The sequence below is a fragment of the Pezoporus flaviventris genome, unplaced genomic scaffold, assembly GCF_033815535.1.
Source record: "Pezoporus flaviventris isolate CSIRO_AGI_PZ_B2104156 unplaced genomic scaffold, CSIRO_AGI_Pfla_v1 ptg000078l, whole genome shotgun sequence".
Lineage (NCBI taxonomy): Eukaryota > Metazoa > Chordata > Aves > Psittaciformes > Psittacidae > Pezoporus > Pezoporus flaviventris.
In genome coordinates, this window is record NW_026892626.1 from 14,179,101 (window position 1) to 14,193,646 (window position 14,546).

At 47.0% G+C, this 14,546-nt stretch overlaps 1 protein-coding gene across 4 annotated transcripts in view; it reads right to left on the reverse strand.

The window, feature by feature from the left end:
* Positions 1-780: 780 nt before the first annotated feature.
* The window catches only part of MAD1L1 (mitotic arrest deficient 1 like 1), a 369,229-nt gene continuing 355,463 nt past the window's right edge, over positions 781-14,546 (reverse strand). For 3 of the 4 annotated variants that reach the window (XM_061474043.1, XM_061474039.1, XM_061474042.1), the window contains one exon: positions 781-1,890. In XM_061474043.1, coding sequence (XP_061330027.1) covers positions 1,732-1,890 — 159 coding nt within the window. In that variant the 3' untranslated portion in view covers positions 781-1,731. The remainder of the gene's footprint in view (positions 1,891-14,546) is intronic. The other variant, XR_009746997.1, reaches the window with a different exon arrangement.

A 14,546-nucleotide genomic window follows, 5' to 3' on the forward strand; every position in this document is an offset into this window, starting at 1 on the left:
AGAATGTGTTTTCCCTTGTCACTCTGCAGCATCGCTTCTCGCCTCACCCGTGTTTTGCTAAGATAGAGGGTTTATTGTAAACTTATTAATTACTTCATTTCTCCTGCAAGGAGCCAAGAGAAGAATTTCCAGAGGCAGCCAGGATCCGCTATTGTGCTGGCGGAGGAGCTGAATGCGCCTGACGTCAGGATTCATTTTCCCCATGACTGAGGAAGGCGACTCTCAGTGCCATGCTGTGCATATGAATCAGGCAGCGTTCCCCTGGCACAGCAGGCCAGGCAATTCATCTTCCACCAGGACCTCAGGCAGAAGAGAAAACTCCCAACTTTTCTATTGCACTTCCCTGCAAACCCTTTGGAGAGGAGGGCTGAGGAGATGGGGGCTGCAGCAACACCCAGAGCACATGCTTGACCCCCCATCTCTCACCAGTTGGGTCTATAACGGCTATTTTCCATGCCTGTAGACACATGGATAGCTCCTAGGGTGATGCCAGCATGCATGCCGCTGGGAGCATCCAAGTTAACTTTCTAGCCTGCTACCTTCTCTCTAAGCTTAGGAAGCAGGCTCCTGCTGATATCAAGGGGAAATCAATATACACACAAGTTATAACAAATTAATCTGGTTTACAGCATGAATGAGACTTGTCTGGAAAAACTGAGATAATGATGTCCTCCTTCTCAAAGCAGCACCAGCCTCAGACCATTGATGGGCGATTCATTGTCATGATTTAAATGTGGGAGAGTAGAGTGTGTATCCCAAATAAAGGAGTCATACACCTAGTTGAGGAAGAGACACTTTATTCTTCCAACAGAAGAACTATACCCACTGTAACACAACATGTCATACTTGAGGGGGTGCCCTCTGAGGAGGGAGACCCCTGTCAAGGTGAGCAGGTACCCACAGCTTGGCAAGCTAAACCCAGCAGCAGTGAGCACAACCCAAATTGCTCCCTCCCACCTCCTGCAAGTCCTGAGATGATCGAGAACCCAAGAGTGTTGGTGTGGAACAAAAAGCACACCAGTGACATGTGAGCACATCACACAGCACTGTGGTGTCAACACAGGTACAGGCCTTCAAATGGCCATTTATGCTTGTGCTTGTCTGCTGAGTGATGGCAGACTCGGGTAATGGGATATCTTGGAAGATAATTTCAGCCCTGTTGAGAGATGAGCTGCTTGCAAGAGCTGGAGGTATCCACAAAGAACCTGCTACTCATGACTGATCCTTCTGCAAGTCCCTGGCTTCAAGGACCAAGCCCTTGGCTCCCAGAGGAGAGGACAACTATGAGGGCAGGAAGCACCAGCCTCTTGCAAGGTTCATCTCTCTGCCAGGGCTCAGATTTGGGGGATCCTTTTGTGAAAAGCTGCAAACGGTGATGCTATGGCTCCTCAAACCACCATTTCCCACCATATTCCCAGAGAGATGCCGACACAGGCTAGGCAGTGATGAACACATTTCCCAGTTCAAAGGCAGGGAGTGGGTCTTGGCACAGTAGAGCCCTGGGATGGAGCTAGACTTGCCCTCCCACAGGAGGGAAATGATGCTTTTGATAGGAATCAGAGTGGGATTTCAGGATGAAAGGGGGAGAAGGAGATCCCTGCAAACCAGAGACAACCCAATACCACAAATAAAGGATGGGGGGGGGGGGGGGGGGGGGGAGAATTCTTCCTTGCTACCTCAAGAGACCTGCCCAGGAGTGGTCTCCACGTGGCTGGTGCTGGCAGTGGGATGCTAAGCAATGGTCTGGCGGCTGAAGAGGTCGAGGGTGAGTGCACTGAGGAATGCTGGGATGCTGTCCTGGCGAAGCAGGTGGAGCTCGATGAGCTCCCGGATGGTTCGGGAGAACTCGTTTTCCAGAAGCTGCATCTTTCGACCGGAGGAGCTGGAGGCCTGAGAGCAAAGAAGAACAAACCCATTAATACAGCAGGGTTTTAATTCACCTCCAAAGACACAGGGCAGTGCTGGTGGCATCACCCTGAAGCCTCCTTTGCATGGATCCACCTGTAATCAAGGACATGTTACTTGCTGCAGCATGGGTGTTCAGCACACAGGTAACTGGGCTGTTACTGAGTTGGGCATAGAACCATATAACAGTTTGGGTTGGAAAGGACCTTAAGAGCATCCAGTTCCAACCCTCTGCCATGGGCAGGGACACCTCACACTAAACCATGCCACCCAAGGCTCTGTCCAACCTGCCCTTCAACACTGCCAGGGATGGGGCATTTACCACTTCTTCAGGCAACCTGTTCCAGTGCCTCACAACCCTCACAGTAAAGAACTTCTTCCTTATATCCAACCTGAATTTCCCCTGTTTAAGTTTAAACTCATCACCCCTTGTCCTATCCATGGAGGATCCTGTGGGAGCCTCCCCCAGTGACAAATGGGGCAGTGGAGAGACGAGGTTTGACCATCCTGGAAAGAGGTTGCACAGGGGCCAGGCTGTCCTGCCAGCCCAAAACTGGGGTGCTCACATCAGGGTCACCATCCCCATCACCACTCAGATCTCTGGACGTAGGAGCTATGTGCAAGGGCTTTCTCTCCATGAAAACACTTAGCCCTGGAGTCATTCTGCTTCTGTAGGAGGAAGCAGACCTGTTCCTAATTAGCACGACTCCTTCCCAACAAGCTGCTGATCCACCCCGCATCCCTCAAGTGTTTCGGGATGGTTAAATCAGCCCAGCAGCACATAGCCAAGAGCTCCAGAGGAATTATTCCAGAGATGCTCTCATGAAAATAAGGGAACTCAACATGTGGGAAGAAGATTACAAATCTCCTGTAAGATATAAAACAAGCGGAAAAAAAGCTACATGCAAGAGAAATAAGGAATGCTTGAAGCCTCTCCTGCCCCTGGAGGCATGAAAGCAGCTCGTTTATTAATAAACAGCAAAAACATCACAGCGCAAATGCTAATTTTTCCCCTTGCCATTTTCCTCTTCAAAATGCTCCCATTCCTAATGGCTCTGCAGCTCTGCTTCCCCTTGGAGCAGCACCAGGAAAAGCCGGCATCATCCTAGTAGGTGCAGGAGCGGGGCAGACCCCTACCCCAAGAGACAGAGCAGAGGATTGCCATGTGAAGGGAAAAACATGGCTTTACCTGCCAGGAGAGAAGGGAAGTGATGACCACCGAGAGCCCTGGGAAGCCTGCTTGTTTCTGATTTCATGTTCTCTGGAGCCTGGACGCATTTGATTATGAACTCTTCATGTATGTGTCACTTTGGATTGCAAAGAGCACAAGGTACCAAGGATGCCCCTGTCACCCCTGAGCCAGGCAGGGAATCTAAACAAGGTTTCTGTGTGGAAAAGTAAATTAGCTTTTGTTTAAATCTCCTCCACTTGGGCTTGGTTGTTTTTCAGTGACTCCAAAGGATGTACAGTGCCTTAATCCGCTGCTTTCTGGAGCTACCTGACTTGCTTTCTGCACATCTGAGGTACCACTGGGTCAGATTAAAGAGTCTATGCAGAGAGAGGGGAGAGAAGGCAGACGAAGAAGCCAGCTGGAAGCACAGAGAGGGATGTATATCCACGATCCAAGCAGATGGAAGACAGGCTGGGTGCTGTGAAAGCTGCACGGGTTTTGTTCTGCAAATCCCCCCTGGATTTGGCTGATGGGAAGTGCCGGTTTGGAGGAAAGTCCGAGTATTATTAATGCATCGCTTGTGTCTCTGAAGTCAGTGCAGAACTGGATTCATCTGAAACGGGAATTCAAGCTCCGTATGAAATACACACTGCCTCCTCCGCAGATTTAAACCACTCTTTGGGCACAGAATCCATTTTCTAAGAATTTACAAGTAAATCCATTAATTGGTTTACCAGTTTAATTAATTGAAGCCAGTTCCTTAAGAAATATAGCATCCAGTGCCAGAACATTTCCTTGTGTTTCATGATCTTGGAATCAGAGTAATAGAAACGTTTTCAATCCCCTCTCTGCTTTGAGCTCACCGGCATCGCGGGTGAAGGCTACATTTGAATCATTCTTTTTCATGAGATTAATGGTAATTTCTCTCTACTACTCTTCATAACCAAAGTTTCCTCCTTCAGCAGAGGCAGGAGAATAATGCTCATAGAAAGTTACGTGAACGAATACGTGCTTTGGAGATGTTACTTCCCATTGAGTTCAATGGGACTGTGGTTTCTCTTGGTTGTTGCGTGGTCAAGGGAAGCACTGTCCTTCCCACTGTGGCCTCACACCTCCCCAGGAACTCCAAAAGAACTTTCCAAACCCCACACATCTCACCCAGGCTTCTTATGCTCTCTTCTGTAACAGGAGCAAGGCGAGAGGGCAGGCACTTGGAAAAAAGGCAATTCTTCCTCTGCTGGGAGATGCTTACATGCTAACGGTGAGGATGGATGCGCTTGCAGTTCAGTTTATTCAATCTCATGCTGCTTTTAAAAAAAGTTGGGGTATTTTTTTCCCTGAGAGTGTTTTAAAATTGCTATCATTGTTACCTTTCTTCTTCTTTGTTTTTATTGCTTTTTTTCCTTCACCCATCTGTTCATAACGCAGTAGAGATGGGGCTATATAGATAGCTTTGTTGCTTTGGGTTCAACAGCAGGAGAACCTTTGCAGCATGTGCTTTACAAATAAAGTGATTATAGGAAATAATAGCAATATGTTCCCCTTAATTCACAAGGTTTCTTTTCAAATGTCAGTCTGTTCCCTGCCTGGTGCACCCGGTGAGTGCAGGAAGCGCTGCTGTGGGTGGCGTGGGAGCAAGAAGGGGATGATGACAAGGACACTGGAGGGGATGCTCTGCTGAATGAATCCTACAGGGTCTTGTTGTTCTACCCTGGTTTGGACCGGTGCAGAGCAGACTCGCAACCCCAGCTCTAAAAGGGGGAGAGATGTATGAGAAATACAAAGGTGAAATCTCCAGCAGTTCAAATCTATAAGGATGCCTGAGTCCTCCTCTGCACAGTTCCCAGCCAGGAAACCCTCCACTCATTTTTAATCAATCTTTAAAATTAAAACCTCTCAACCCTCAAAGAAAAACTCCTGGACACAATCCCTGCTAACAAGAAGTTGCAAGTGACAGCACATACCCACTATTCACAAGACATATGCTATGTAATGCAATCACCATTTACTCCGGTGATGTATGCCCAGGAATTCTAAGCTTAGATGGAGCCAAAAGCCAACAAAGCTCATCTATCAAGAAAATATAAAGCTGAGGAACCTGGATAAGTGTCACTGATCCACAGGGACAGTCCATGAGTGGGAACGGGGCAAGAGAGATTAGAGCACACGCAAACCCAGCCCTAACTGCTCTGCACCCAACACCACTGACACTGCTTACTCAGAGCTACTCACTACACTGTGTTCCTTTTAGAGAGAAGTGTGAAAGAAAAACCATCAAGATTTAGAGTCAAACATGGGATCAAAGGACAAGCTGACCCTGTGAGTACCCCTATCCACCCCGTAGTCAATGCACAGAGGAATCAATGCAAGAGGACACTTTGCGGACTATGATCATGCTTCAATCCCCCCTTCCCTGCTGTGCTCAATAAGCCAGCCAAGTGCAGCACTTCACCAGAGACACAACTATTCCCCCTGCACTCGCAGTTTTCCTGAGCCCAGAGCAGCTCAGCATGCTGAAGCTAAGTACTATGAGAATACCATTTCTCAGGTGCTCTTTACATAGACCTATATTGGTTTCTTCTAATTTATGGAAAAAAAAAATCTGCCTGGCTCACTAAATTACACAGATTCAGGTCTATGTTATGTTTTATTCAGATCTCAAATACTTGCAAAAGGAAGGATTTCAGCTTTCACTAAGCCCTGTTGCCAGTTCAGGCTGATTTAAGGCCTATGGGGACCTTTCCTAGAAGAGCAATGGAAATCAATCTTTGCCCTGTGTCACTGCATGCTCCATTCTGCTGGTGGGGGGGTGCGATTCCTGTCATAGGGTTGAAGGGTGACCCCTTGATTTTCTCCTCCCAGGTTGTGCCAGCCCATAGAGCAATCAGATCAGTGGGCAGATTTTACTGTACTGTAAAACACAAGGAGACAGGTCTATTTACCACATGGTGACATAAACTTGCCATAGCTGCTACTGGATCTGCAGCCATTAGTACAATTGTTTTCCAGGAGAATCAAGATCAGCTGCTGCTCGCCAGAAGGAAGCATCGTAAATCTTCTTCTTAGCCCTGGAAATTGGTAAATTATTCAAGGTTTATAGTTCAGACAGACATATAAAAGTCTCTCAAATAACCACCAGTGTGCTACAAAAGTGAGCTCTCCTCTCCAACAGGGACCATCTCAGCGAGGAGTAGACATGCAGAGGAGCAATAGGCATTCCCAAAGGACCCTCTTGGGGAAAGGACCTGCAGCTGGCTGGACCAGGCTGGTAATGCCACAACATATGAACCATAAAGGAGGTTCTCCCAACTGTTGTTGCTTCAACTTAACACACGCAGGGCTTCTGACTGCACTGATTCTGCTAAGATGGCTCCTTCCCCCCTCGCTACTGTTGCACAGAAACCCTCCCTGAAAGCCAAATGCCAGTATTTACTGTTCCACCAGCTGAGAGGTGTGACAGTGTCTCCTTTGGTCCTTTACAACATGGGGTTCAGAACTCTGAACTAGGCACACCAATACTTTAGTTTTCTGCATGCCCTTTTCCTCTCGGACATAAGAACAATGGATGTCCCAACTGTGGCTCCAAAAGTGCCATCAGCTATGAAGTGGCATGCAGCGCGACTTAAACCACACAAAGGATGCTTCTTGAAAAATACTGGTGACTCAACACCCTGTACACCTTAGGACTCCAGAATAAGACTGAAAAGAGGGTGGCTGCAAGCCCCAAGGAGAAGGCTGACATGGGATGTGGCATCATGAGAAAACATGGGGTAGAAATGAAGAAAAAGCGAGAAGACGTCTTCAGCATTCAATGCAACTTGAGATTTCAGCATAAACTGGGGATATTCTACCTCTGATTTCCAAAGAGAAAACACAACTGCCTTTGAGGATACAATCCATGCAGGACATGCGCTCCTGTGTCTTCAAACAGACACCTCCAATTGCTGGAGGTAGATCGTCTTGCATGGGTTTTGGTGAGCTGACAACAGTGATGGTGGAACTCTGTGGCAGGCACAGCAGGCAAAAGAGTTGTGTCTCAGCTTGGGAACTCCAGTTCAAACACCTCCCCAGCGAGAGGAAGGATGAAGTCTAGGACTCTGGCAGGGCTTTCCTCCCCTTGGCACAGTTTGCTTTGCAGATGCTGCTCAGCCATACTCTCTGGGGTAAATGGTACTTTTCAAGGCTAAGATGTATTAGGGGTCAAAATGAGCACGTGAATCATTGCCCAGTGACATTTACTCAGCGAATGTAGCACAGAGGCACCATCTCAATCTGGAATGCTCCTTCCATAAATCACTGTCTGTGCTGCATCCCTGTGCACAGCTACTCTTGAATACACACCACAAACAGCCCCATGCATGCCGAGGGAAGGGGCACCATGGCTTCACATCCAAGGCTTCACACAGACTGCTTCACACAGACCTTCTCCCTGCTCTGTTCAGGTCCACAGCCTCCTCTGGCATCACGAGCCATGTTGTGGACACGTTCTCCTCTCTCTGCCCCAGTCCTCACTCTCATTTCCCTTGTCTTGTGGTCCTCACCCCACCTTGAAGCCTGCTGTGGCACCTGCTCCAATGTGGGATAGGCACATCTCCCTACTACATCCACCCCTTTGGCAATTTGCCGTTATCATTTGAATCCCTCAGACCTCTTCTTCACATGGGACAGTCATTCCCTCTTCCCAACACCCTCCTGCATCAGCAGAAGTCCTCAGAGTTGGCTGTGCCGTTGCACTGTCACCATGTATGCCACAGAGCCTCTGCCACCAAGCACCGTGGGCACACTGGTGGCCCCAATGGATGTCCTTGCTGCCCTCTTGATGCTTCCTCGGCACCCATTAAAACACATAAACCCCGTCACAGCCCAACAAACCTATTTGAAAGCATCTTTCAAGAAGCTGCTGGCTCTGACCTTTAAATGAGAAAATCCTTTTGTCTCTGCCTCTTGCTTTGGATGCTGAGATTTTCTAAATGTCAAAGGCCGCCTTGTCCATGTGCAGATGCTGAGGGGGGAAGCACTTGTGCCAAGAGGGCTGGCACCCTCTCCCTGGGCCTGCAAAGCCCATACATCACCATTACAGGTCACTCTGGACAGGCTCATACACACATGGGGCAGACCAACAAGCACAGAGCCAGAAATCTGGAGCGTCCAGAAAATGCTCAAGGAAAGCATGTGTGTGTGCGTGTGTGTGTTTGCCCATGTGGAAACCACCTGCTGAAGTTCTAACAACCCAAACACGAGGTTTTGAGATTTAATTGCTCTAACTTGGCTCTCTTGGGTGATGATATCATTATCAGAATCCCCCAATTGAGTTACGCCTCACCAATCAATCTCTCCTAAGCATCACGCACTGCTCAAATACCAGGTCCCCAGGTGGCCGCTAAATCACTTTAATTAGAGGCTGTTCATTTAAAATTAGAGAAATATTAAAAAAAAAAAGGCAAAAAAACCCACCCCAAATTGTACCACATAGACTTGCTCATGGCTGGAAATATTTATGAGGTTATTTAGCAAAGTGCTTACTGGTTTCCTTCTTTTTCCATGGTAATGCCAGGATGCCTGCCCAAGGTAGCTCTAGTCAGCTCTTCATCAAGTCACCTACCTCTCACAGATGACCGCTCCTTGTCTGCACAGAAGATTTTGCCCCTTTAATATCCTCTCTGTAACCCAAAAAAAAGGAAAAGTGCTTCTTTATAATAATAGTTTCTTGCCAAGACCTCTGACCTCTGTGTCACCAGCTTGCTGTATAAAGTGAATTTATGAGGTAGAGAGGGATGGAAGCCTGTAAAGGGCCTTCCAGGAAATGTAATGAAAAAGCTGCTTTTAGCTGCTGAGCAAAGAAAAGCAAGCGCCTGGCAATGCCAAGAAGAAAATTGAAAGCTGGGGTGGGGTAAGTAGAGAAACAGTCCTGCGTGCACTGAGATTTATAGCAAACATTTCCTTTCTCTTTCTTATTATTCAACACTGAGATGAACCACAACCCCGCAGTGGCTTTTGTGCAAGAGGTCAGCTCACACGCTTCCGTCTTCATCAGAAACACGACCCAGGCACTACGCACATGATGGGGTCCTGGATGCTGCACCCGTTCAGCAGCAAAGAAACACAGAGCAGAGAGCACTGCACAGCAGAGCTTCTCCCTGCAGCTACGTGTTTTGATCTCTGTGAGCTCTTTTGCACCTGATGTAAGAAATGGAACATGTGAAAAGAGCAGAGCTGTGCACTGAAGCACCTGCACCCCGCTCCATGGGGAAAAGTGGTTGGTGTTAATGCTGGGGGACGGTGCTCTGCAGAGTGGAAGGGAAGTCAGCATCTTCTCTCAAAAGGTTTCTCCTACAGGTTAGTGCCCTTTAGACTGTCAAATGTGATGCCATAAAAATAAGATCAAAGGCTTTAAAATAAGGGAAGCATATTTTTTGATTCATACTATTACTATTTGATATCTGAATATTCCTACAGAGCTTTTTATCCTGGAAGACAGGTCTTTGAACTGCTGTGATTTCACCTATCACTGAGGAACAACCCCCAGGGTAAAATGTGACAGCTATTATCAGGGTGCATTAATGTTACTCAGCAGTTTAGGACAGACAGAGACAAATATATCTAATTTAAATCACTGGTTTCAAGAACTGCTGCTCAGGGTGGGTTAATATCCATGCATTTTCCAAAAGTGCTTTGAGAGTTTTAAAGGACAAGTCCTGAAACTAAAATTCCCTGTCTCATTTGTAGGATCCGCTCAGCCTCTCACCATTACGCTGTAAACCGAACATCAGTGCTGCTAAAGAGGGAAGATGGTAACACAAATGATTCACTTGTAGCATCTGCTTTTGCATCCACAGATTCTGATGCGGGTCTCCAAACCAGCTACCAACGAGATTGAGCCTGTGGAGATCTGTTGAGGTGATACTTAGAAATGGTTCAGCTGAATACAATTCCGGGCGAGAGTAAATCACAGCAAACTACTCGCATCACAGGAAGGAAAATTGCATGGGATGTCCACTCAAAACTAATACTGGCAGTAGGCTGTAAGTCAGAGCTTGAGATTGTAAATTATACCTTTTAACAGGCCAAATAGTGTTCACCAGCCAAATATGCTTATAAACATCAACCACAAAGTAAATGAGAGCAAGGCACAGGGCTCACAGAATTCTTCCAACCTCATCTTAGAAAAATCCAAACTGTGGAATTGAGCTTTTAAAGCCTGTATATCTCAATAAAAGGCACAGGATCTTTACAAATCAGACATAACGGGAAGGCCATACTGATCCTCCAGTCACAGGTATCTCTGACCTACAATGAGGCCCTTCAGACAGAGCAGCCCAACACATTATCCCAACTGCTGTCACAGCCATGTGCTGCAGAGCTGGACTGCTCCAGCACCCAGGCTGCAGCTTTCCAACCATCTGCGAGGTGACCGTATTGGACTGGTCAAGCTGCAGAGCGAGTAGCTAACAAGCATTAACAACATCTAGCCCATGTGTTCTGCCTAGTAAAATGCCAACCCATCTGTCTGTAACATTAGTGACTCCATAGAAGCCATATGCAGGAGAGACATAAATTAGGGAGAGAAAAATCTCCTGTTACTTTCTCTGAAATGAGTCTGCAGTTGTAGCTTGCAATGCTAGGGAATGGGTGTTATTTCAGTTCCCTTTTTCCAGCCTCATGTAGCTCTCCAGCCCTGCCATCCAGAGGCACTTTGTGATCTGCAACCTAGCCCCACTGAACATGATGGCTTGGCACAAAGGGAAAAGTAGGTGCAACTCCAACCAGATCCCAAACCTCTCTCCCAGGAGAGTCAGAAGCAGAGAGACAACTTGAGGGAGATACCAAGGGCATGGCAAATGAACCCAGCACACAAGAATCCCTCATTTAGACAGGGAAACTCATTAACTAGCCAAGTTGTTTATCACTTTCCTCTCCATCTCCCTTGCTGGGAGAAGAGCTGGAGGCAACAGAGGAGCAGAGAACCAAGAGCATGGGATTTTCTGGAACATGAGAAGGAATGGGAAGAAATGCAAAACCGTATCATCTGTGTGGGCTTTTCATTAAGATGGCTTGGTTCCCAAAGCGGGGAGATTCTCCACTTGTGAACTGCAGCTGTGAGCATGAGGTCTGTAAGAGAACAGGAGCAGCTAAGTTTGCAAAACCCTGCACTGATGAGGGGTGGCTGGGACCACAGTGAATTCTGATGGCAGCTTTCTGCAAGCTGCCGCGTTGCCTGGGAGATGGGCATCCGCTCCCCAAAGCAAACCACTGCTCCCCAACAGGCAGAACTTGCTGGAGCCTTCCCCACTCACTGAGTCACACCAGGCATGCGCCATTCCTCTGCTTAGCTGCTTCTGCATCATGCTCCTGCTGGAGACCTCTGCTTTTCCTTCTCCAATCACAGCAAGTAAGGAGGAAACCCCATCTGAAGGGCCTGCCCATCGCACGATGCAATTAGGTCACACAGACTTCAGGATTCACCAGCTGCCAACTGGAAAAGAAGCCTCTCATCTGGGAGCTGGGCATCTAGTTTTGCAAGAGATGGAGGGTGAGCGCAAGAGGCTGGGAAGGGTTAAATGAGCAGAGGACACAGGCCTGTGAGGCACATCTCCCTGGAGCAACTGCTAGTCTGCGATACAGCAGGCACCAGCATGTGATTAATACATTTATCCTCATCTTTTCAGTATCCTTCTGAAAGCCTTGTCATAAGTAGGGTGGTGGACGGAAGGCTAAAGAACTGAACAAGAAAATCCTGTGACCAATAATGGCTCAAGAGACCATAAGTGATAAACTTAATGACAAGCAGACAATTAGACCTTAGATATGTGGCTGAAGAATGGGACAGTATATGGAGCATGCCTGTTCCTGGCTCATTGAGTTTGCAAGGCTTGTGGGGGAAGGAGTAACAGATGGACCCGATGGCAGATTACAGCTGAAATTCTCACCATGTTTATTCATTACCCTCTTCTAGCTCTTGTTTGTCATAGTCTGGCACCCCAGGCTAAAATGCAGGTGTAAGCTTTACATCAAGGAAACCGGTGACACATATTAGTCACTTCTGCACACAGCCAGTGCTACCAAAAGCAAAACCACTGCTCATCTATGAACAAGAGCTGGTCAATAATTACCTCTTCCTATGGGACTGTGTGACTGACTTATAGTTACGATGTACCAAATTGGAATTTAAGTGCTGGCTTTGGAAGTAACATTAGCTGCTGTTGTAACATCAATAAGCACAGTTCACAATCTTAGTGCCAGTTGAGGGAGGCGCTTTTATTGCTCTTCCTTTTTTGCTGCCTCACATTTTCTTCATTTGAAATTGCTGTCATCAGCACGGCTGTCAACAGGTCTGAAGTGAGCAGGAGCTGTCATGACCCAGAAAGTCAACGAGGGAAAAGTTGATTTTGAACATGTAAAACGTTTTTTTCTTGTGTCTTCAAGAATAAGTTTTAAAAGTACACAAGCCCCTGTGGGGAAGGACATTTCTTAGACTGCTTCTGTACATACAGTCAAGACTTATACTGGGGGAGAAGATGCCATTAACCTGGTCCAGTGGAAGATACCCCTGCTCATTGCAGGGGGTTGGACTACACGACCTTTGAAGGTCCCTTCCAACCCAAACTATTCTATGATTATTTAACAAAATTCACCACTTCTTTTTCAACTTCAAGACTTTATAGAGTGCATGGAGCTGGTTTTTACCAGTAACTGTATTTGGGGGGTTACTCACCCAAACTGGTATCCATGGCCAGGAATACCTGAAGACCAAGATAGTAAGGAAAACAACCAAATGGCCTGTGCAGGTTTCAATGAAATGAGCTTTTAATGGTAAACCCAGTGTGAAACAGTCACAGGACTCCTCTCCTTGAGCAGATCTGAACTCACCATAAGATGGAAGCTGAAAAGGCAGAGGCTGCAGCTAAAGAGTGAATAAATAGGAGGATTTCCATATTCAGTGAAAAAGGAAAAGAAATCCCACCGTGTCCCTTGAGGGGACACTCAGACCTCTGGGCTATGAGGCACTTGCTGAAAGCTTCTGCTGTTGCCGCCTGCGCTGTCATTTGGCGCTAACCTCCTGAAGGAACATGGCAAGACAGCACTGCTGGTTCTCATGTCTGGATGAACATGCTCCTCTTCCCTTAGGGAAAAGGAGAGGATTTCTATTTAGTGAATGCACCATGTTCAAACAACCTCCGAGGAATGTGCCTCGGGCCCCGGCCCTCCCCATCTGATACACATCTGACTGGTTGTCTCTTCCTGCTGGTGTTCTCCCACTGACGTGCTGCCATCCGCCAGTCAGCTCCTTTCACTGGAGGTGCAGAGGGGGGAAAGATTTATGCAGACACCATGTATGCAATTATGAAAACAGAAGACAAGACACCCGGATATCACACAAACTGATGCATTTTTCCTGGCAGGCTTTTTGCATGATCCAGTAACAGCTGTCATGCTCCAGCCTCTCTCATTTGAGCTCCACTACCACTTCAGCATCCTTCCACGTCCTTTCAAAGGGCTTTCTTCCCTTCCCTTATGCAGCTTGCTCCAGATGCCACAGCAAAGCAGGCAAGTAGCATGGGATGCAAAGGGGAGACAATGCGATTGGTTTTCATAACAGCATTAAAATGTAATGTCCACTTCTTTAGGCAAGATGCTGCTAATTAGTAATGACCTCGAGGCAACCAAGCTGCTCAACCGGCAATCTCTCTCGTTCTTGAGCCCTTGAAAATCTACCCTTTTCCTGTGCCAAGTCTTTCAGCAATAATCCCTAAAGCCCAATAGAGATCTGCAGACACACGCATATGTTGTCCAGTGTCTTCTGGAGAAAGGTGGTGGTGGCAAGTTAGAATGGAGCCTGGGCTTTGTGTCTTCTCCAAACACATGCCCCACTCTGCACACTAACGTTAAGAAAAGGAAAGGATTGCCTCCAAGTTTCCCTGCCAGATCAGCTCCTGCTGTGAACTCTGCATCCTGGGATGCACCCTGTATCCTCCCCACATCCTTCTGGTTTTCATCACCCCGTGCTTATGTTTGCTATTTGTAAATAGATCCAACCTTTCTAAAATTAACAGCAGAAGAGAACTTCTTTTGGCAGAAAATCAGCTTTTGAAAGATGGAGGAATATCACATTTTCCAAACATTTGAAAACCACAGACGAAAGATGTGCGTTAGTCTCTCCAGTGCATGCTGTTTTTGCTCATTATTCTGAATGTTAATACATTAATAGATCCCCTCCTGATTAACGGCTGTAGTAGGCTCTCTTTGTAGGAACACATATGGTTCCTTCTTGCCACAATATTGGAATAAAGAGCCAAAATATTTAAACAGTGTCGCTAATAAAAGATTTTACCCCTCCCCATCCCAATGTAAATAACTAAGGCTAGAGCCAGCCCTTAACTCTAAAAGCTTCTTATCTTCCAAAAAGTTCTTAATCAGATCTGAACATATTGGCTGAGATCCATTTGAAATAATTGGGCTGTTTGTGGTCACA